Below are 23,923 nucleotides of genomic sequence, written 5' to 3' on the forward strand. Positions count from 1 at the left end.
TGCCATGAGAGGGTCACTTACCTTATGTTAAAATATGCCTACTGCCTTACCAAGTATATGGTATCATAGTGTAGAAATGTTGAATTAGTAGTTCATAATAAAAACTTTGATTCTAGGTTACACAAAGACCACCTAAATGATAGAAATAAACAAGCTTACTTCTCTGTGCTTTAGTTTTTTCACTTTTAATACTGGACTACCTACCCGAATTTTCTTTTGTACTGGGATAATTCAGATCTCCTTTTTTTTTTTTTTTTTTAAATCTTCCAATTTTATTTTATTTTTAAACTTTACATAATTGTATTAGTTTTTTAAAGAATATTTACATATACACAATGAAGTATTACTCAGCCATTAAAAAGAATACATTTGAATCAGTTCTAATGAGGTGGATGAAACTGGAGCCTATTATACAGAGTGAAGTAAGCCAGAAAGAAAAACACCAATACAGTATACTAATGCATATATATGGAATTTAGAAAGATGGTAACAATAACCCTGTATACGAGACAGCAAAAGAGACACTGATATATAGAACAGTCTTATGGACTCTGTGGGAGAGGGAGAGGGTGGGATGATTTGGGAGAATGGCACTGAAACATGTATAAAATCATGTATGAAATGAGTTGCCAGTCCAGGTTCGATGCACGATACTGGATGCTTGGGACGACCCAGAGGGATGGTATGGGGAGGGAGGAGGGTTCAGGATGGGGAACACGTGTATACCTGTGGCAGATTCATTTTGATATATGGCAAAACCAATATAATATTGTAAAGTTAAATAAAATAAAATTAAAAAAAATTAATATGGGAAAACTAATTCCAAGGAATACTGTAGTAATAATAATAATAAGCCAAGTTTTTGTTCTATAAACCCTTAAGCCTGTTTTCAACAATTCTTATTTCAGACATAAAATTAGTTAATAACAATGAAAAAATTTAAAAGCCACTCTTTATTGTACATTTACAATATATTTGACAACCTCCAAGTTAAAAGAATCACTAAATTAATTACAGCTTAGACATGCATTGCTCTGAAAGTAACTTTTTAATTTCTTCAGGTGAGTAATCCTGCAACTGGAAAAATGTTAATGTAATTTTCTAAGTCTTTGTTGGTGTGAATTAGTTTTATTTTTCCTTTTTATTTTGTTTGTGTTTACTATTCTATTCTATTCTTGTAATAGTTTAAAACATTGCACTAATGATATTATTAGGTCTATTAAAAACAAAGTATAGTCAGCTGTGTTGGTAATAGAAAGGAAACTAAGGACATAAATAGAGATCACTGGAAAGCAAAACTGAATATACCCTGCTAGATTAGTTCCCAGAGAAGATGGTTTACCTTTAATGTATATAACTTGCCTGAGAATAGGTGACGATTACTAGATAGTTTATAATTAAAGATAATATCTACTCATATTATCATTTCATTTTGTATTTTTAAGTGGATGGAAAACCTCAGTCTTTACAATATGTGTAAAAGTGACATTGTAAAATTAGAACCACAAATCCCAAATCAAGGAGAACTGTAAAATTAATAGTGCATTGTTGCTAAGTGCTAATAGATTAGATCTTAAGTCAAGTTCAGTTTGTTACATGAAACATTCATAAATAAATCCATTCTCATATTTTCTATAAACACCAACAATTTATATAATACATTATAAAAACTTCAAAGCACATTTTAAAAATGTTTAAGTATTGTTATCTACATCACTTGTAATTGTGCAACAGTATTAAGGTATGAAAATTCCTAAAATGGAAAGAAAAAATAGCAAAGAAAGCAGAAAACAATGAATCCAATGACCCAGTTCACTGAATAAATATAGATGATCACCATATCCATGTCAAACCACCATCCACGGCTGTCATCCTCGAAGTGCAGGTAATCCATCCTGTGTGCACCGTGTGGGAACTGCCTTCTTGTAACTGGAGCTGCACGTCTGTGGAAACCTAGAAGATACATGAACATGCAATTGAAAGCCCATTAAACTCAGGTAAGTGCTCAGAAAGGAAGCTGCATTATGAACATGAGTATCATGACCAGAGCATTATCCTGATTTCACTGAGGGGCATATATTGTATTCATACAGTTTTTCTTTTTAATGATAAGCAACTATCAGAAGTCTTTTTCAGTTAAAGCTTCTAAGGGGGACAGTAAAATTAGCGAAAAGCATGGAATATGGAGTCAAGAGACTATTCTTTTTTAAAAACTGAAGTATAGTTGATCTACAATATTAGTGTCAAGTATATAGCATACGATTTAATATTTTTATAGATTATGCTCCATTTAAAGTTATAATAAAATATTGGCTATATTTCCTGTGCTACACAATATATCCTGTAGCTTATTTTAATACACAGTAGTGTATACTTCTGAATCTCCTACCTCCTCCTGTCTTCCTTCCTTGCCTATCCCCACTGATAACAATTAGTCTGTTCTCTGTATGAGTCTGTTTCTATTGTGTCATATTTACTCATTTTAGTGTTTAGATTCCATATATAAGTGATAACATACAGTATTTGTATTTTTCTGACTTATTTCACTAAGCATAGTGTCCTCCAGGCCTATCCATATTGTTGCAAGTGTCAAAACTTCATTCTTTTTTCAATGACTGAGGAATATTGCATTGTGTGTATGTATATCCCATCTTTATCTGTCCATCTGTTGATGGACCCTTACATAGGCTATTGTATATAATGCTGCTATGAACACTGGGGTACATCAGTTCAGTTCAGTCGCTCAGTCGTGTCCAGCTCTTTGCGACCCCATGGACTGTAGCAGGCCAGGCCTCCCTGTCCATCACCAACTCCTGGAGCTTACCCAAACTCATCTCCATCGAGTTGGTGATGTCATCCAACCATCTCATCCTCTGTTGTCCCCTTCTCTTCTGGCCTTGAATCATTCCCAGCATCAGGGTCTTTTCAAATGAGTCAGTTCTTCACATTAGGTGGCCAAAGTATTGGAGTTTCAGCCTCAACATCAGTCCTTCCAATGAACACTCAGGACTGATCTCCTTTAGGATGGACTGGTTGGATCTCCTTGCAGTCCAAGGGACTCTCAAGAATCTTCTCCAACACCATAGTTCAAAAGCATCAATTCTTCAGTGCTCAGCTTTATTTATAATCCAACTCTCATATCCATACATGACTCCTGGAAAAACCATACATAGCTTTGACTAGATGGACCTTTGTTGGCAAAGTAATGTCTCTGCTTTTTAATATACTATCTAGGTTGCTCATAGCTTTTCTTCCAAGGAGCAAGCATCTTTTAATATCATCTGCAGTCACCATCTGCAGTGATTCTGGAACCCCCAAAAATAAATCAGCCACTGTTTCCCCATCTATTTGCCATGAAGTGATGGGACCGGATGCCATGATCTTCGTTTTCTGAATGTTGAGCTTTAAGCCAACTTTTTCACTCTCCTCTTTCACTTTCATCAAGAGGCTCTTTAGTTCCTCTTCACTTTCTGCCATAAGGGTGCTGTCTTCTGCATATCTGAGGTTATTGATATTTCTCCTAGAAATCTTGATTGCAGCTTGTGCTTCTTCCAGCCCAGCGTTTCTCATGATGTACTCTGCATAGAAGTTAAATCAGCACAGTGACAATATACAGCCTGACATACTCCTTTTCCTGCTTGGAACCAGTCTGTTGTTCCACGTCCAGTTCTAACTGTTGCTTCGTGACCTGCACACAGATTTCTCAAGAGGCAGGTCAGGTGTTCTGGTATTCCCATCTCTTTCAGAATTTTTCACAGTTTATTGTGATCCACACAGTCAAAGGCGTTGGCATAGTCAATAAAACAGAAGTAGGTGTTTTTCTGGAACTCTCTTACTTTTTAGATGATCCAGTAGACGTTGGCAATTTGATCTCTGATTCCTCTGCCTTTTCTAAAACCAGCCGGAAGTTCACGGTTCATGTATTGTTGAAGCCTGGCTTGGAGAATTTTGAGCATTACTTTACTAGCATGTGACATGAGTGCAATTGTGTGGTAGTTTGAGCATCCTTTGGCATTGCCTTTCTTAGGGATTGGAATGAAAACTGACCTTTTCCAGTCCTGTTCCCTCAGCTGAGTTTTCCAAATTTGCTGGCATATTGAGTGCAGCACTTTCATAGCATCATCTTTTAGGATTTGTAAGAGGTCAAATGGAGTTCCATCACCTCCACTAGCTTTGTTCATTGTGATGCTTTCTAAGGCCCACTTGACTTCACATTCCAGGATGTCTGGCTCTAGGTGAGTGATCACACCATCGTGATTATCTGGGTCATGAAGATCTTTTTTGTACAGTTTGTCTGTGTATTCTTGCCACCTCTTCTTAATATCATCTGCTTCTGTTAGGTCCATACCATTTCTGTCCTTTATTGAGCCCATCTTTGCATGAAATGTTCCCTTGGTATCTCTAATTTTCTTAAAGAGATCTCTAGTCTTTCCCATTATATTGTTTCCTCTTTTTCTTTGCATTGATCACTGAGGAAGGCTTTCTTATCTCTCCTTGGTATTCTTTGGAACTCTGCATTCAAATGGGAATATCTTTCCTTTTCTCCTTTGCTTTTGGCTTCTCTTCTTTTCACAGCTATTTGTAAGGCCTCCTCAGATAGCCATTTTGCCTTTTTGCATTTCTTTTTCTTGGGGATGGTCTTGATCCCTGTCTCATCAATATACCTTTTCAAATTACTGTTTTTTTTTTTTAACCTCAGTAATATATCCAAGAATGGAAATGGAGGACCAATTGGTAGTTCTATTTTTAGTTTAGTGAGGAAACTTTATACTAATTTACATTGTGGCTATACCAATTTACATTCCTACAAACAATGTAGTAGGGTATCCTTTTCTCTAAATTCTCATCAATGTTATTTGTGGTCTTTATGATGGTAGCCATTCTACAGGTGTGAGATAATACCTCATTTACATTTCTTTGATGATTAGTAATGTTGAGCATCTTTTCCTATTGGTCATCTGTATGTCTTCTCTGGAGAAATGTCTGTTCAGGTCTTGTGTATTTTTTAATTGATTTTTTTGATAATGAGTTGTATGAGCTCTTTATATATTTTGGATATGAACTCCTTATTGGTCATATAACTGGCAGAAATTTTAAGAGACTAATTTTGTTCTGTCATTTACTTGGGGCAAGTTAATTGATCTCTTTTATTTCAGATTTCTCACCTATATCATCTGATTTTTTAATTAAAATTTTGTGAGGTTCATTTTTTGGATATTGAGTTGCATGAGCCGTTTATAAGATTTAGAGATTAATTCCTTATCGGCTGCATTGTTTGCAACATTTCCTCACATTCTATGGGTTGTCTTTTCATTTTGTTTATGGTTTCTTGTGCTATGAAAACTTTTCAGTTTAAATAGGTCCCATTTGTTTACTTTTGTTTTCATTTTCATTACTCTAGGAGAAGATTGAAAAAGATATTGTGGTGATTTATGTTAAAGAGTGTTCTGCTTATATTTTCCTCTAAGAATTTATAGTATCTGGTCTTACATTTAGGCTGTTAATTCATTTTGAGTTTATTTTTGTGTATGGTGCTAAAGAATGTTCTAATTTCATTTTTTATATGTAGCTGTCCAGTTTTCTCAGCATCATTTATTAAAAGAGACTATCTTTTCTCCATTGTACAGTCTTGCTTTCTTTGTCATAGATTAATTGACCATAGGTGCTACATGGGCTCTCTACCCTGTTCCATTGATCTTTATGTCTGGTTTTGTGTCAGCACCATACTGCTTTAATGACTGTAGCTTTGCAGTGTAATTTAAAGTCAAGGAACCTAATCCTCCAAGTCTGTCTTTCATTCTCAAGATTGTTTTGGCTCTTTGGGGTCTTTTGTGTCTCCATACATATTTTAAGAACAACCCATGAAAAAATGGGCAAAAGACCTAAATAGATGTTTCTCCAAAGAAGACTTAGAGGTGACCAAGAGGCATATGAAAAGATGCTCAATGTCAGTATTAGATAAATTCAAATCAAAACTAAAGTGAGATATCACCTCATACCAGTTAGAATGGCCATCATCAAAAAGCCTACAAATAACAAATGTGGGACATGTGGATAAAAAGGATCCTTTTTTACATTGTTGGGGCTTCCCTAGTGGCTCTGAAAGTTAAGAATCTGCCTGCAATGCAAGAGACCTGGGATCTATCCCTGGATCGGGAAGATCCCCTGGAGAAGGGAATGGCTACCACTCCAGTATTCTTACCTGGAGAATTCCATGGACAGAAGAGCTTGGTAGGTTACAGTCCATGGGGTTATAAAGAGTTGGATACAACTGAGCGACTAACACACACATCTACATTGTTGGTGGGAATGTAAATTGGAACACCCCCTATGGAGAACAGTATGGACGTTCCTTAAGGAACTAAAAACAGAGCTACCATATGATCCAGCAATCCCACTCTGGGGCATGTATCTGAAGAAAAACATGGTTCAAAAAGATACATGCACCCCAGTGTTCAATGCAGTGCTGTCTACAATAGCCAAGATATGGAAGCAACCTAAGTGTCCATCTACAGATGAATATAGAAGATGTGTTATATATACACAATAGACTATTACTCAGCCATCAAAAACAATGAAACAATGCCATTTGCAGCAACATGGATCAGTTCAGTTCAGTTCAGTTGCTCAGTCATGTCTGACTCTTTGTGACCCCATGGACTGCAGCACGCCAGGCTTCCTCATCCATCACCAACTCCTGGAGCTTGCTCAAATGCATGTCCATTGAGTTGGTGATGCCATCCAACCATCTCATTCTTTGTCATCCCCATCTCCTGCTTTCAATCTTTCCTAGCATCATGGTCCTTTCCAATGAGTCAACTGTTCACATCAGGTGGCCAAAGTACTGGAACTTCAACTTCAGCATCAGTCCTTCCAATGAATATTCAGGACTGATTTCCTTTAGGATTGACTAGTTTGATCTCCTTATAGTCCAAGGGACTCTCAAGAGTCTTCTCTAACACCACAGTTCAAAAGCATCAATTGTTTGGTTCTTAGATTTCTCTATGGTCCAACTCTCACATCCATACATGACTACTGGAAAAACCATAGCTTTGACTCTACAGATCTTTGTCAGTAAAGTAATGTCTCTGCTTTTTAATACATTGTCTAGGTTTGTTGTAGTTTTTCTTCCAAGGAGAAAGCATCTTTTAATTTCATGGCTGCAGTCACTATCCATTGTGGTCTGGTACTCCTATCTCTCAGAATTTTCCAGTTTGCTGTGATCCACAGAGTCAAAGGCTTTTGTGCAGTCAATGAAGCAGGAGTAGATTTTTTAAAATATTATCTTTCTCTGTGATCCAACAAATGTTGGCAATTTGATATCTGGTTCCTCTGTCTTCTAAACCCAGCTTGTGTATCTGGAAGTTCTCAGTTCACCTACTGCTGAAGTCTAGCTTGAAGGATTTTGAGCATAACCTTACTAGCATGCAAAATAAGGGCAATTGTATGGTAGTCTGTACATTCTTTGGCACTGCCCTTCTTTGGGATTGGAATGAAAACTGACCTTTTCCAGTCCTTTGGTCACTGCTCAGTTTTCCACTTTTTCTGACATGTTGAGTGCAGCACTTAAGAGCATCATCTGTTAGGATTTTAAATAGCTCAGCTGGAATTTCATCACCTTCACTAGCCATGTTTATATTAATGCTTCCTATTTACATGCTAATTATTTGCCCAATGACAACCAGGGTTTAGCTGACAAATAGTGAAGTTTATTTTTTAGAGACCTAAAAAAGTTAGGTCTTTTTAGACGTTAAAGGCTTTTTAAAGATGAATAATATGATATGCCAAAGGCTTTGACTGTGTGGATCACAATAAACTGTGGAAAATTGTGAAAGAGATGGGACTACTAGACCACCTGACCTGCCTCTTGAGAAATCTGTTTGCAGGTCAGGAAACAACAGTTAGAATTGGACATGGAACAACAGACTGGTTCCAAATAGGAAAAGGAGTACGTCAAGGCTGTATATTATCTCCGTGCTTATTTAACTTCTATTCAGAGTACATCATGAGAAACGCTGGGCTGGATGAAGCACAAGCTGGAATCAAGATTTCTGGGGGAAATATCAATAACCTCAGATATGCAGATGCTGCTGCTGCTAAGTCACTTCAGTCATGTCTGACTCTGTGAGACCTCATAGACAGCAGCCCACCAGGCTCCCCTGTCCCTGGGATTCTCCAGTCAAGAACACTGGAGTGGGTTGCCATTTCCTTCTCCAATGCATGAAAGTAAAAAGTGAAAGTGAAGTCGCTCAGTCGTGTCTGACTTCAATGACTTCACTGAGCACAGCCTACCAGGCTCCTCCATCCATGGGATTTTTCCAGGCAAGAGTACTACAGGGGGATGCCATTGCCTTCTCTGGATATGCAGATGACAGCACCCTTATGGCAGAAAGTGAAGAAGAACTAAAGAGCCTCTTGATGAAGGTGAAAGAGGAGAGTGAAAAAGTTGGCTTAAAGCTCAACATTCAGAAAACTAAGATCATGGCATCTGGTCCCATCACTTCATGGCAAATAGATGGGGAAGCAGTGGAAACAGTGGCTGATTTATTTTTCTGGGGTCCAGAATCACTGCAGATGGTGAATGCAGCCACGAAATGCAGATACTCCTTGGAAGGGAAGTTATGACCAACCTAGACAGCATGTTAAAAAGCAGAGACATTACTTTGCCAACAAAGGTCTGTCTCATCAAGGCTATGGTTTTTCCAGTAATCATGTATGGATGTGAGAGTTGGACTATAAATAAAGCTGAGCACTGAAGAATTGATGCTTTTGAACTATTGTGTTGGAGAAGACTCTTGAGAGTCCCTTGGACTGCAAGGAGATCCAACCAGTCCATCCTAAAGGAGATCAGTCCTGAGTGTTCATTGGAAGGACTGATGTTGAGGCTGAAACTCCAATACTTTGGTCACCTAATGTGAAGAACTGACTCATTTGAAAAGACCCTGATGCTGGGAAAGATTGAAGGCCGTAGGAGAAGGGGACGACAGAGGATGAGATGGTTGAATGGCATCACCGACTCAATGGATATGGGTTTGAGTAAACTCCGAGAGTTGGTGATGGACAGGGAGGCCTGGAGTGCTGCGGTCCATGGGGTTGCAGAGTCGGACATGACTGAGCGACTGAACTGAACTGAATACGATTATTAATATTAGCCTTTGCTTTGTACTTATCTACTGTGTACTAATGTGGTTATTAGTTTGAGTGGGTGGGGATAATATAATAAACTGAGCAGAAAAGATATATTCTGGCATATGCTAGTTACTCTGGTGATAAAGTTTCTGTAAGGCTCAAGCTTGAAGTAGATTCTGATTCATTCTTTTTAATAACTCATTTAATAAAAACAAAAGTAATGTTGAATATTCTGCTCCACATCAGGTTTCTTATTCTCATAGAAAGGTTGCATCTACCTGAGTTATCATTATGGTTACTTAAAGTCAAGTTTCTTTGATCAAGAACAATCTTAAATTATTGTTCACATATGTTTTATACTGTATAACAGAAATTGTGTATATTTTAAGGTGTAAAGTAGGATGATTTGATATATAATATTTAGTGAGATGATTATTATAATCAAGCTAACTGACATATCCATCTCCTTTTTTGTGGTTTTGAGAGTACCTTCTGTCTACTTTCTTAGCAAATATCCACTATCTTTGCTGAGATATATGGTTCGTATATTTTTTTTTTCCAAAACCATGGACTATGTTTCATTTTGCTTGTTTCCCTTGCCATGCGGAAGAAGCTTTTTAGTTTGATATAGTCCTGCTTGTTTATTTTTGCTGTTGTTGCCTGACCTTTTGTGGTCATATCCAAAAATAATGACTGGAAAGGCCCATGTCAAGGAGCTTATCCTACATGGTTTCTTATAGATTTTTATGGTTGCAGATCTTACATTTAACTCTTTAATACATTTTTGAATAGATTTTTGTGTCTGGTGTAACACATGGGTTCAGTTTCACTCTTTTGTGTGTGGCAATCCAGTTTTCCCAATACTATTTATTGAAAAGAGTATCCTTCCTTTCCCCATTGTGAATATATTCCTGATTCCCTGACTAAGAATTAGTTGATTATGTATACCAGGATTTACTTCTGAGGTTTCCACTGTGTTCCATTGGTTTATGAGTCTATTTTTATACCAATGCCATACTGTTCTGATTAGTATAGCCTTGTAATATAACTTGAAATCATCACGTGATACCTTCTACTCTGTTCTTTCTCAAGGTTCTTTTATTTGGGATCTTTTGTGGTTCCATATATGCACTGCTGCCAATAAAGCTTGTGGTGATGGAATTCCAGCAGAGCTATTTAAAATCCTAAAAGATGATGCTACTAAAATGCTGCACTCAATCTGTCAGCAAATTTGGAAAACCCAGCAGTGGGCACAGGACTGGAAAAGGTCAGTCCTCATTCCAGTTCCCAAGAAGGGCAATATTAAAGAAGGTTCAAACCATCAGGCAATTGCATTCATCTCCCATGCTAGGAAGGTTATGCTCAAAATCCTCTAGGCTAGGCTTCAGCCTTACATGAACTGAAAACTCCAGATGTTCAGGCAGATGGGTTTAGAAAAGGCAGAGGAACTAGAGATCAAATTGCCAACATTCTCTGGATCACAGAGAAAGCAAGGGAATTCCAGGAAAACATCTAACTCTGTTTCATTGACTACACTATCATTGCTACACTAAAGCCTTTGACTGTATGGATCATAACAAACTGGAGAAGCAACAGTTAAAACCCTGTATGGAACAACTGACTGATTCAGGATAGAGAAAGGAGTACGATAAGGCTGTTTATTATCACCCTGTTTATTTAACTTATACACAGAGCATATCATGTGAAATGCCAGGCTGGAAGAGTTACAACCTGGAATCAAGATTGACAGGACAAATATTAACAACCTCAGATACGCAGATGATACCACCCTAAGGACAGAAAGTGAAGAGAAACTTAAGAGGCCTCTTGATGAGGGCAAAGGAGGAAAGTGAAAAAGCTGGCTTAAAAGTGGATATTAAAAAAACTAAGATCTTATGATCTGGTCCCATCACCTCATGGCAAACAGAACAGAAAAAGGTGGAAGAAGAGACAGATTTCCTCTTCTTGGGCTCTAAAATCACTGCAGATGGTGACTGTCGCCATGAAATTAGAAGACAATTGCTTCTTGGCAGGAAAGCTATGACAAACCTACACAACATGCTAAAAAGCAAAGAGATGACTTTGCTGACAAAGGTCTGCATAGTCAAGGCTATAGTCTTTCCAGTTGTCATGTATGGATGTGAGAGCTGGACATTAAAGAAGGCAGAATGCCCCAAAATTGATGCTTTCGATCTGTGATGCTGGTGAAGACTCTTGAGAGTCCCTTGGAAAGCAAGGTCAAACCAGCCAATCTCAAAGGAAATCAATCCTGAGTACTCTTTGGAAGGATTGATGCTGAAGTTGAAGCTCCAGTACTTTGGCCACCTGATGCGAACAGCTGACTCACTGAAAAAGACCTTGATGCTGGGAAAGACTGAAGATAGAAGGAGAAGAGGGTGACAGAGGATGAGATGGCATCACTGATTCAATGAACATGAATTTGGGCAAACTCCAAGAGATGGGAGGGACAGGGAAGCCTGGTGTGCTGCAGCCCATAAAGTTGCAAAGTGTTGAATACAGCTTGGCTACTGAACAACAATGTGAGTCTATACCAATTTTACAACTGTTATTTTTCTGTTTCTTTGAAAAATGCCGTTGGTATTTTGATAGGGATTGTACTGAGTCTGTTTTTGCTTTGAGTAGTACAGGCATCTTAATAATTTTTAAATTTCATTTTTTACTGAAGTATAGTTGTCAGTTATATAGTAATATGTTATAGGTATACAATAAAGTGATTTACAATTTTTAAAGGTTACATTCCATATACAGTTATTATAAAATATTGGCCATATTTTTTTCATGTTGTACAATATATCCTTATATCTTATTTTATACCTCTCACTTGTAGTTTGTACCTCTTCCTCCCCTACCCCTATATTCTTTTAATCAGTAAAAATTCTTTTAGTCAGTAAATCAGTAAATATAAATTAATACATGCTAAGCACATTCCTGGCCAATACTAAAGTTTCAATAAATTATTCTTATTTTTAATTTAATATTGTAACTGTTACTTTCAATATGAAAAGCAGCTGCTTTTCTCAGTTCTTGTTCTTCATATTATGTCTGTCTTTTGTGAATAAATCAATATATTGTTTGTTCAGACAAATGGTGAGAAACTGCTTCCTTCAAATATGAGTTGATTTCTCTAAGGCAGTTGTTAACTTTAAATAAACTGTCAGAGTATCAGACAGTGAAACTATGGAATATTAAAATTTATGAAGATTATATGTACTATCACTTAGAGGCTGAGGATTTAAAGATATTTTTAGACATGGTTCCTGTCTAAAGAAACTCATACTCTACAACAGTTTATCAATCTTTTTTTTGTTTATTTCATTATCACCCGTGTAAGGAGGAAAAAAATAGTTGAATTAAAATTTATCTGAAATATTCTAATCAGTAAATCAAATTAGCTTAAATCCAGTTTCCCTCTACTGAGAGAAATTTAAAATAAGGAATAAATTTTTTTCAGGTAGGGTTGAGCTTGTGAGGGCCAAAAACTACTGTTACATCTAAGATTTTTTTGGTGCCCCAAGAACTAGTTTTTGCCCCCATTAGAAGTGCCTGGCCTAGGAGACAGCACACTGAAAAGCATATAACAGTCAATGTATATATTACATATAACCACTTCATTCCAAAATTGGATTTGAATTGGAATTAATGGACAGAAGTTTCTGCACCAGGAAATCCTCAGACTTAAGCACAACTTACTATTTAGTGATAACTTGATAAAGTGAATTTGTTATTAAGACATGGTTTAAAGAATAGCCAGTATTATTAGCACATTTTAACTATGGTATTTCAAGGTAAAGGACACTTTTCCACTACAGTGGAAATCATACTCTTCAAGGAATCAGAAAATTTGGATTTTTGTGCCAATACTGAACATACTCAATTTTTGATCACGTCAAAACAGTTCCTCTGTATTGAGATAAATATATTCATATGATTTTCTTCTTTAATCTGTTAATGTGATGAAGTCAAAAGTAGATTTTTAAAAAATGTTGAATAATTTTAAAAAGATCTGTTACAGTGATGAATTAAGGTGATAGATTTTCCATGTTTCATCATTCCTTTAAATCCAGGATAAATTCCATGTGTTCGTGATACTGGTTTTTACACATTGATGAATTCAACTTCATATATTTTATGTGGCATTTTTATGCCTATGTTTATAAGGAAGATTGGTCTATAATTTTCTGTTTTATGCAATATTTGCCTGGATTGTATCTCATGATTTTATTGTCTTCATAAAACATGCTGGCAGTTAGGTGACAGTTCTCTGTGGATCTGTGTGTCTGCATATCTTGCAAGCAAGAGGCACTGGCCGTCTCTGTTCTGACACTGGCAATCCTGTGTTCTCTTTTTACTCTCAAAAATGGTCTGCATAAAATTAGAATTCTTGGTGGTTTGATAAATCTAACCTATAAAGCCTGTAGTCTTTTCAGGTGTGGTATAGATTTTTAAATATCAATTTTGTGAATAGTTGTTGGTATACTAATGTTTTCTAGTTATTCTTGAGTACGTTTGGTAATTTTTATATAGCAGTATCCATTTTATTCAAGTTTTTAAGTGAATTAGACTAAAATTTCCCTGACTGTGGTACATTTGGAGCTTTTCACAAGTGTTCTGGACTCCTGAATGCCTGGCTTATTTGTACTTCTCTGCCCCTTATGATTTAGGCATGGCACGAGACTTGACAAATGAAAATGAATGTCCAAAGAAAATATTGTGTGCATTGTTTCTGGGTAGCATATTCATCAGTTTGAGATGCTGCAGCAGTTTCTCCCCCTCTTCCACAACAACCTGTAATGTATCAGGCAGAGGCTTCTCTGTCCTAAAGCTTAGGATGATGTGAAGCAGAGCACCCAGGGGTTAAGAGAGAAATTAATTCTGACTGGAAATAATGAAGTGATTTTAGAACTATTAAAGGAAAGGATGATAATCACAAAGTTGAAACGGATTTGTTTTCTCACTGGGGGTGAAAAAGATAAAGCTCTTGGACAAACTCATTGCATGAAATCAAACAGTAATAAAGAACTGTGGAGAATATCTCCAAGTCACCATCAGATTTAGAAAAAATATAAAAAAGAACCAGCATTCCAGAATCTCATACAGGTACTTCTGCCTCTTCATAAATTCTATTTTTGCCAAAACCATTTTACCTCAGAAGGATTTCTCTTGTGTTCTAAAAAACAAAGCATGACTTTTTCTCCACAAAATACAGTACAAATTTATATTTGCCATCGAAGACCATAAAGTGCTATATTTTGAAGATTCAGAGACAGAAAGACTGTCAACAATTATCTATTTCATTTTTGTAATTTTAGTAACCTGCACAGTGCTTTGAGGATGGAATGTTTGTTTGCAGAATGTTCGTTGAGTGGATGGGTGAATGCCTGTATATAAGGATAGACTTCAGAGAACAGAATGAATCATTAGCATATTTTGAGAATGTCCCAAATCAAGCTTCTCAACTATATTTTCAGCATGTACTGAATATTATTATGAATATATTTTGAAATACATTTTGTAGTTCTTATGAAAAAAATTCTTTAGAGGTTAATTCAGTTCAGTCACTCAGTTGTGTCTGACTCTTTGTGACCCCATGGACTGCAGCACGCCAGGCCTCCCTGTCCATCACCAACTCCTGGAGTTTACTCAAACTCATGTCCATTGAGTCAGTGATGCCATCCAGCCGTCTCATCCTCTGTCATCCCCTTCTCCTCCTGCCTTCAATCTTTCCCAGCATCAGGGTCTTTTCAAATGAGTCAGTTCTTCACATCAGGTGGCCAAAGAACTGGAGTTTTATCTTCAGCACCAGTCCTTCCAATGAATATTCAGGACTGATTTCCTTTAGGATGGACTGGTTGGATCTCCTTGCAGTCCAAGGGACTCTCAAGAGTCTTCTCCAACACCGCAGTTCAAAAGCATCAATTCTTCGGCACTCAGCTTTCTTTACAGTCCAACTGTCACATCCGTACATGACTACTGGAAAAACCATAGCTTTGACTATACAGATTTTTGTTGGCAAAGTGATGCCTCTGCTTTTTAATATGCTGGCTAGTTATGTCATATCTTTCCTTTCAAGGAGCAAGGGTCTTTTAATATCATGGCTGCAGTCAACATCTACAATAATTTTGGAGCCCAAGAAAATAAAATCTGTCACTGTTTCCACTGCTTCCGCATCTATTTGCCATGAAGTGATGGGACCAGATGCCATGGATCTTAGTTTTCTGAATTTTGAGTTTTAAGCTAGCTTTTTCACTCTTTTCTTTTACCCTCATCAAGAGGGTCTTTAGTTCCTTTTCATTTTCTGCCATTAGAGTGATATCATTTGCATGTCTGAAGTTCTTGATATTTCTCCTGGCGATTCTGATTCCAGCTTGTGATTCATCCAGCCCAGCATTTCTCATGCTGTACTCTGAATGTAAGTTAAATAAAGCAAGATGATAATATACAGTCTGTCTTACTCCTTTACAAATTTTGAACCAGTTTATTGTTCCCTTTCTGCTTCTAACTGTTGTTTCTTGGCCTGCATACAGGTTTCTAGGAGACAGGTAAGATGGTTTTGTTTTTCCATCTCTTATAAGCATTTTCCATAGTTTGTTGTGATCCACACAGTCAAAGGCTTTGGTGTAGTCAATGAAGCAGTAATAGATGTTTTTCTGGAACTCCTTTGCTTTGTCTATGATCCAAAGAGTGTTAGCAATGTGATCTCTGGTTCCCCTGTCTCTTGAAACCAGCTTGTACATCTGGAAGTTCTTGGTTCACGTACTGCTGAAAAAAAGGAGGTATATCCTACCCTTTATCTGTGATGGGACAGATGAAATATTAAAGCTTGGTGTTTTATTGTTCTGCATATTATGTAATAGTTTTGATGTGTCAAAATTTGATTGATATAAGCAAGCCTTAGCAGTGGTGGATATTTTTAGTCATAAGCAGGTATACAGTTACTCTGTTAATAGACATGAAAAGTTAATGCAAAATGAATTTTAAATTTCTTTTTATTTTCTATATCTTTAGGATCCCAGAATCATTTATTAATCCTGCCAAATTAACTTTTTATATAGATTAATATATTGCAGATTGCAACATATTCTATAACACATGATTTACTTTGAATATATTTATAAAGTTATCAGGCTGTATTATATAATTCTTAAAAGTTTTGTTTCTGTAACCAGGTATGAAGTGAGAATCATGTCTTTTTTAAAAAAGAGTATTTTTAACTGTGATAAAACACAAATAATATGAAATTTGACTTTTCTAATATACAATTCAGTGGCATTAATTACATTCACAAAGTTATACAATTATTGCCACTATTTTTTTCTAAAAAACTTTCCCATTACCACAAAGAGAAACTCTGTAGCCATTATGCAGTAATTCCCCAACTGCCTACTCTCCTCTGCTCCTGGCATCTCTAATCTACTTTTCTGTCTTTATGAATTTGCCTATTCGAAGATATTTCATGGGCTTCCCAGGTGGCTCATTGATAAAGAATATGTCTGCCAATACAGGAGACATGGGTTTGATCCCTGAGTCAGGAAGATCCCCTGGAGAAGGAAAGGGCTACCCACTCCAGTATTCTTGCCCAGAAAATCCCATGGACTGTGGAGCCTGGTGGGCTACAGTCTGTGGGGTTGCAGAGAGTCAGACATGATGGAGTGACTAAACAACAACAAGATATTTCATAGAAGTGGGATCATACAATATTCATCCTTTATGCTGGCTTATTTCACTTAACATTTTAAAGGTTCACTGATACTACATAATATATCAAAACCTCATTCTTTTTATGGCTGATAATATTTCACTGTATGTATATACCACATTTTGTTTATCCATTAATTGTTCTTATGTACTTGGGTTGTTTCCATCTGTTGGCTATAGTGAATAATGCTGCAACGAACACTGGCAAACAAGTATCTGTTTTGAGTCCCTCTTTTTAATTCCTATGGTTATATACCCAAGAGTAGAACTGCTATGTACATGGTAATTCTATGTTTAGCGTTTTGAGGAAACTCCAAACTTTTTTTTCAGCAAAATGTATCATTTTGCATCCCTGTTAGCAATACCCAAGGGTTCCAATTTCTGCACATCCTTGCCAACACTTGTTATTTTCTTTTTCTAAAAAATTATAATCATAGTAATAGGTATGATTTTGTCATTTTGATTTACATTAATCCCCCTAGTGACTAATGATGTTTTTTAATCTTTCATGTGCTTATTGGCTATTTGTGTATATTCTTTAGAAGGATGTCTATTGAAGTCCATTGCCCATTTTTTAATTATTTGTCTTCTTGAGTTCTTTATATATTGCAGGTATTAAACCATTATCAGATATGATTTGCAAACATTCTCTCCTATTGTGTGGGCTATCTTTTCACCTTGAAAATGTCCTTCTGATGCACAAAATTTTAACTTTGATGAAGTTCAATTTATTTGCTTATGTTTTGGTGTCATATCTAAGAATCTACTGGTCACGAATATTTACCTTTATATTTTCTTTTAAGAGTTTTGTGTTTTATATTTAGGCCACTGATCTATTTTGAGTTAGTTTTTGTACATAATATGAGGTTAAATGGTCCAATTTTATTCTTTTCCATGTGGAAATCCACTTGTCCTAGCATTATTTGTTGAAGAGACTCTCTCCAATGAATGGCCTTAGCACCCTTTCCAAAAATCAAGTGGCCACAGACATACAGGTTTATTTCTATAATTACGATTCCATTTCTATTCCATATTCTTTTGCTAGTATCATTCTGTTTTGATTCCTATAGTAAGTTTTGAAAATGAAAATGTGAGCCTACAACAGTGTGGTTTGTTTTCTAGGTTTTTTGTTTGTTTGTGTACTCAGGGCCCTTTGATATTAAGGACCAAGTTTTCCATTTCTACAAAAAGAGGTCTTGTAATTTTGATAGACATTGCACTGAATCTACAGATAGCTGTAGCTAGTACTGATATCTTAACAATATTAAGTCTTCTAATCCATGAATACAGGATATCTTTCCTTTTATTTAGGTCTTCTTTAATTTCTTTTAGCTATGTTTTATACTTCTCATTATATGTCTTTCACATCCTTGGTTAAATTTTTTCCTATTTATTTTAGATGCTAGTATAAGTGAAACTACTTTCTTAATATCCTTTTCAGGTTGTTCTCTATTGGTGAACACAACTAATTCTGTGTGTTGATGCTGTAATTTGACACTTTGCTGAATATTTTATTAGCTCTAGTAGTTTTCTTTTAGATTCCCTGGGATTTTTTTGATATGTTTATTTCTACCTTTCCAATTTGAATTCCTTTAAATTCTTGTTCTTATCTATCTGTTCTGGCTAGAATTCTTAACACAGTGTTGAATAGCAGTGGTGAAAGCAGACATCCTTGTCTTGTTTTTAATCTTAGGAGGAAAGCTTTCAGTCTTTCACACAGAATTTGATGTTAGCTGTATTTTTTTTTAAATAAATGCCCTTTGTTATGTTGAGGAAGTTCCTTTTTATTCCTAGTATTCTGAATTTTTTGTTAAAAAAAAAAAAGGTGATTTTGTCAAATGCCCTTATGCATTTTATGGTATATTACATTGGTTTTCTTATGTTAGACCACCCTGGGCATACCTGGGATAAATACTATTTAGTCATATTGTACAATCAGTTTGCTAGTAATTTTGGGGGATTTTTCATCTATATTTATAAGGGATATTGGTCTGTAATCTTTTTTTGTGATGTTTTATACAGTTTTCAAATTGCGGCAATACTGATCTCCTAGAATGAGATAGGAACTATTCTCTTCTCTTCCATTTTTTGTAAGAGTTTAAGAAAGAATGGTGTTACTTCTTTAAATTTTGGTAAAATTCATTAGTGATGTCACTTGTTCCCTGATTTTTGTGGGGGGGTGATGGCATTTTTGATTACTGATTCAAGTTCTTTACATGTTGTAAGTGTGTTGAGGTTTTCGAGTCTTAAGAAGTTTAGCTACTTTGTGTTTCTAGCAATTTGTTCATTTCATCTAGGTTATCTAATTTGTTGTCATATAACTGCTCATAGTATTCTCTTATACTATTTTTCTTTTCTGTAAGGTTGGTAGTGATGCATCTACTTTATTTATGATTCTAGTTATTTGCATCTTCTTTTTCCTTTTCAATCTAGCTAAAGGGTTGCCAACTCTTGATCTTTTAAAAGAACTAACTTTTGGTTTTGTTGATTTTCTCCATTGTTTTTCTATTCTGTATTTCATTTACCTCCATTCTAATATTTTTTAGTTCCTTACTTCTGCTAGTTTTGGGTTTGGATTGCTCTTCTTTTACTAGTTCTGCAAGCTATGAAATTATGTTATTGATTTGAGATTTTTGTCTCTTTTAATGTAGGTGTTTTATAGCTATACAATTTCCTCTGAGCACTCTTTTGCTGCATCTCATAAGTTTTGTTATGTTTTATATTTTCATTCATCTTGAAATATTTTTTTCTCCAGTTTTTAAATTTTGAATATATTTGACATATGGGCTTTCCGTGGCTCAGATAGTAAAGAATTCCCCTGCAATGCAGGAGACCAGGGTTCAATCCTTGGGTCAGGAAGATCCCACTCCAGTACTCTTGCCCAGAGAATTCCATGGACAGAAGAGCCTGGTGGGCTCAGTCCATGGTCTTGCAAAGAGTTGGATACAACTGAGCAATAACTCTTTCACTTCATATTTGACATATAACACTCTATAAATTTAAGGTATCAGTTTAATACATTTATACATTGTAATATGATTGCCATTGCAGTAATACTTAGCACCTCTATCACACTGCATAGTTATCCCTTTTGTTCGGTGTGAGGCATAATGTTTAGTTTGATTGTAGTACAATATTCATTAGGCTCTGCACTAGATCTCTTTGGCTTATTCATTACTTGTTACAAGGTTAGACCCTTAAACAACTTCAATCTTATTCTTCCACATTCCCACTATCCACTGCTAACCATCATTTTACTCTTTTTTTTATGATTTTTACTTTTTTTTAGAGGCCACACAAGTCAATTTATACAGTATTTGCTTTTCTGACTTATCTCAGTTGGCATAATTTACTTAAGGTCCATGTTGAATAGTCCGTCCAGGTTGTCACAAATCACAGGACGTCTTCCTTTCTCATAGCTGAATATAATTCCATTGTATATATACATTATATATTTCTTATCCATGCATCTATTGATGGGCATTTAAGTTTCCATATCCTGGCTATTGTGAATAATGCTGAAGTGAAAATGGGTATACATATATATCTTCAAAATCCTGTTTTCATTTACTTTAGGTATATACCCAGATGTGGAATTGCTAGATGATAAATTTTTAATGTTTTAAAACCTCTATGATATTTTCCATAGTGGTTAGACCAATTTAAATTCCCACCAACAGTATATAAAGGTTCTCTTTTCATCATGTCTTCACAAGCATCTGTTGCCTCTATTTTCTGAATTATAGTCATCCTAACAGGTGTCATGGCACCCCATTCCAGGACTCTTGCCTGGAGAATCCAATGGACGGAGGAGCCTGGTAGGCTGCAGTCCATGGGGCCACGAAGAGTCAGACACGATTAAGCAACTTCACTTTCACTTTTCACTTTCATGCATTGGAGAAGGAAATGGCAACCCACTCCAGTGTTCTTGCCTGGAGAATCCCAGGGATGGAGGAGCCTGGTGGGCTGCCGTCTATGAGGTTGCACAGAGTCGGACACGACTGATGCGACTTAGCAGCAGCAGCAACAGGTGTGAAGTGATATCATGTTTTTGATTTGCATTTCCATGATGATTAGTGATGTTAAGCATCTTTTCATATGCCTGTTGGCTATTCTTATGTCCTCTCTGGAAAAGTGTTTAGTTCTGCCCTTTTAAACGGAGAAGGCAATGGCACCCCACTCCAGTACTCTTGCCTGGAAAATCCTATGGACGGAGGAGCCTGGCAGGCTGCAATCCATGGGGTCGCAAGAGTCGGACATGACTTAGCGACTAAACCACCACCACCATGGGTTTATATTATTCTATTTCTAACCGGCCATAATTGAGCTAGATGTGATATATTTTATTTATGATTCCAGGATAAATATATAATAAACACCAGAAAACCACCTGTCTATTAAAAAGTGAATAACCACTACAAAATCATTTAGTGGTATTAGTTTTGAGTGAGTGGTTGTCTAAGATTTAGACAATCCCTAATTTTTGTCTATTTTAAACAAAAAGTATTATATAAAATGTATGTTCAATTAGATATAATGTAATGACTTATGCTAAAAATTGAGAATATTTTCCATGTAACAAGATTTAATGGTTTTCTTATTTAAAATAAAATCTTATTTTCCTTGATTTATAATAACATGGAATTCAGAATAACTAGATTTTATCAGTGAGTCTAGATACACATCTGTAATGCTAAAAATTGAGGTTCAGTGGTAAATTTTTACAGTAAATTTAGTCTGGAGATCTTAACCTAATATCTAACATATTACAAAAGTTATCTCTTGCCAGGAAATATTACAAAGAAAATCATTTAGGTTGTGAAACAGTGTATTGAATCATGATAATTGTCAGTAAGTCCTTTAAAATAGATACGTTCTTAAAAATACAAAAAGAGCTTGAGGCTTTGACAGTTTATTGGTTTGCCATGGATCATACTGGAAGTGATGAGGCTGGATCATAAAGCTAGTTTTTGTTACTATATCTATGATACTACATTAAATTCCAGATATTTCAAAATGTAAAATAATGCAAAATTCTCTCATTAGCTTGACATTTTATGTTGAAACTATTTGAAACTGCCTTTTGGGAAAATAATTATTTTAAGTAATCCATTTTGCTGCATATTTAGATATATCCTACCTTATTTTAAAAATCTTTTCTCTGACACTAAAATACTGAGTAACCTGATTAGTTAGAAGACACTGAGGTAGGAGTCAACCAAAAGGGCAATGCAGGAGTTTCCTGAGCTCTCCTACTCCCAAAATGAATGTAGATACACACATGGAGAAATTCCCTCTGATGCTACACATCAGATGAATGAAAAAATAGCCACACTGAAGTGGGTTTGAAAGGCCAAGGCACACTCTTGCCATAAACCCCTTCCTCACACAGTACTGTATAATTGGGAATGACCCCCAAGCTCATCCCTGAGGAACAAAGGGTTTGGACTCTACATCTAGTACTCCAATATATTTGAGACTTTCAATAAAAGGGAGTTTCAAAACACCCACCTCAGAAATCTAACTGGGCTTATGTACATGAGATCCAGGGTATAATAACAAAGAAGCAATTCTTAATAGGCATACTAGCATTGCCATGGCTATCTCCCAAGGGCTCAGTGCAGAAGGATTAGGCAGGATCATTCATATGCCAGTCTTTCCCTGAATAGAACTTTATCTGCATACTTTACACGTTGCTGCCTAGAGCCAGGCTTCTAATTAGACAGCATCAGCGGATACACCTCTCCTGCCTTCTCTGTCCAGCCTGATTCAAGTCACTAGTACTGACCTGAGCAGGTACACACATCTGCACACCAGATTTTATGTCTGCCAAACAAGGTATGGGTCCCCATACCATTCTGAAGGAGATCAGCCCTGGGATTTCTTTGGAAGGAATGATGCTAAAGCTGAAACGCCAGTACTTTGGCCACCTCATGCGAAGAGTTGACTCATTGGAAAAGACTCTGATGCTGGGAGGGATTGGGGGCAAGAGGAGAAGGGGACGACAGAGGATGAGATGGCTGGATGGCATCACTGACTCGATGGATGTTGAGTCTCAGTGAACTCCGGGAGTTGGTGATGGACAGGGAGGCCTGACGTGCTGCGATTCATGGGGTCGCAAAGTTTTGGACACGACTGAGCGACTGATCTGATCTGATCAACTGAACCTGATAGATATTTAAAGGGCTTCCATTCACAAGTCCTACAGGATGACAGCAAACAAAGTAGCAATTCTTAACTGGCTGTCCCACCAGGGCTCAGTTGCAGATGGAGCAGACAAAACAGCCTGTCTTTCTCTGAAAGGGGTTTATCAAAAAATCCAAAAGAACTTTTTGGCCAACCCAATAAAATAAAAAAAAAATGAGAGGGAAGTTAAAACCAGCACCACAGAAATACAAAGGATCAAAGGGATTAATTGACAATTATATGCCAATAAAATGAAAAACCTAAAAGAAATGGATGAATTCCTAGAAACTTAGTCTTCCAAGACCAAATCAGAATGAAACACAAAATATGAACTCACCAAACTCAGTCGTGAAACTGAATCAGTAATTTAAAAACTCCAGCAAACAAAAGTCCAGAATTAGAAGGCTTCATAAGTGAATTATATCAAACGTTAAAAAGGAATTAAGCCTATCTTTTTCAAACTCTTCCAAACTCATTTTTCTAGGCCAGAATTTCCCTGATTCAAAAGCCAAACAAAGACACTGCAAGAAAGGAAAATTATGGGTCAATATCCCTGATGAATACAGATGAAAAAAAACCTCAACAAAATGTTGGGAAATCAAATCCAGTAAAACATTAAGAGGATCAGAGAACACGATCATTTACGATTTACCTCAGCAATATAAGAATGGCTCAGTATCCTCAAATTAGTTGTTGTGATATACCACATGATCATTTTAATAGATGTTGAAAAGCTTCTGATAAATATCCAAAAAATTTTAATATCCATTTACTGAAAAAACTCCCAAAGTAAGTATATAGGAAACATACTTCAACATTACACTGTCACATTATACCCATCAGAATAGCTATTATTAAAAAGATATCAACAAGTGTTGGCAAGGATTAGAAT

At 36.2% G+C, this 23,923-nt stretch overlaps 1 protein-coding gene across 5 annotated transcripts in view; it reads right to left on the bottom strand.

The window, feature by feature from the left end:
* Positions 1-934: 934 nt before the first annotated feature.
* Positions 935-23,923, bottom strand: part of RNF180 (ring finger protein 180) — a 283,023-nt gene continuing 260,034 nt past the window's right edge. For 3 of the 5 annotated variants that reach the window (XM_024981360.2, XM_024981359.1, XM_059878771.1), the window contains one exon: positions 935-1,953. In XM_024981360.2, coding sequence (XP_024837128.1) covers positions 1,754-1,953 — 200 coding nt within the window. In that variant the 3' untranslated portion in view covers positions 935-1,753. The remainder of the gene's footprint in view (positions 1,954-23,923) is intronic. The other 2 variants (NM_001205817.1, XM_059878772.1) reach the window with 2 other exon arrangements.

Source organism: Bos taurus, chromosome 20 (genome assembly GCF_002263795.3).
Source record: "Bos taurus isolate L1 Dominette 01449 registration number 42190680 breed Hereford chromosome 20, ARS-UCD2.0, whole genome shotgun sequence".
Taxonomy (NCBI): Eukaryota; Metazoa; Chordata; class Mammalia; order Artiodactyla; family Bovidae; genus Bos; species Bos taurus.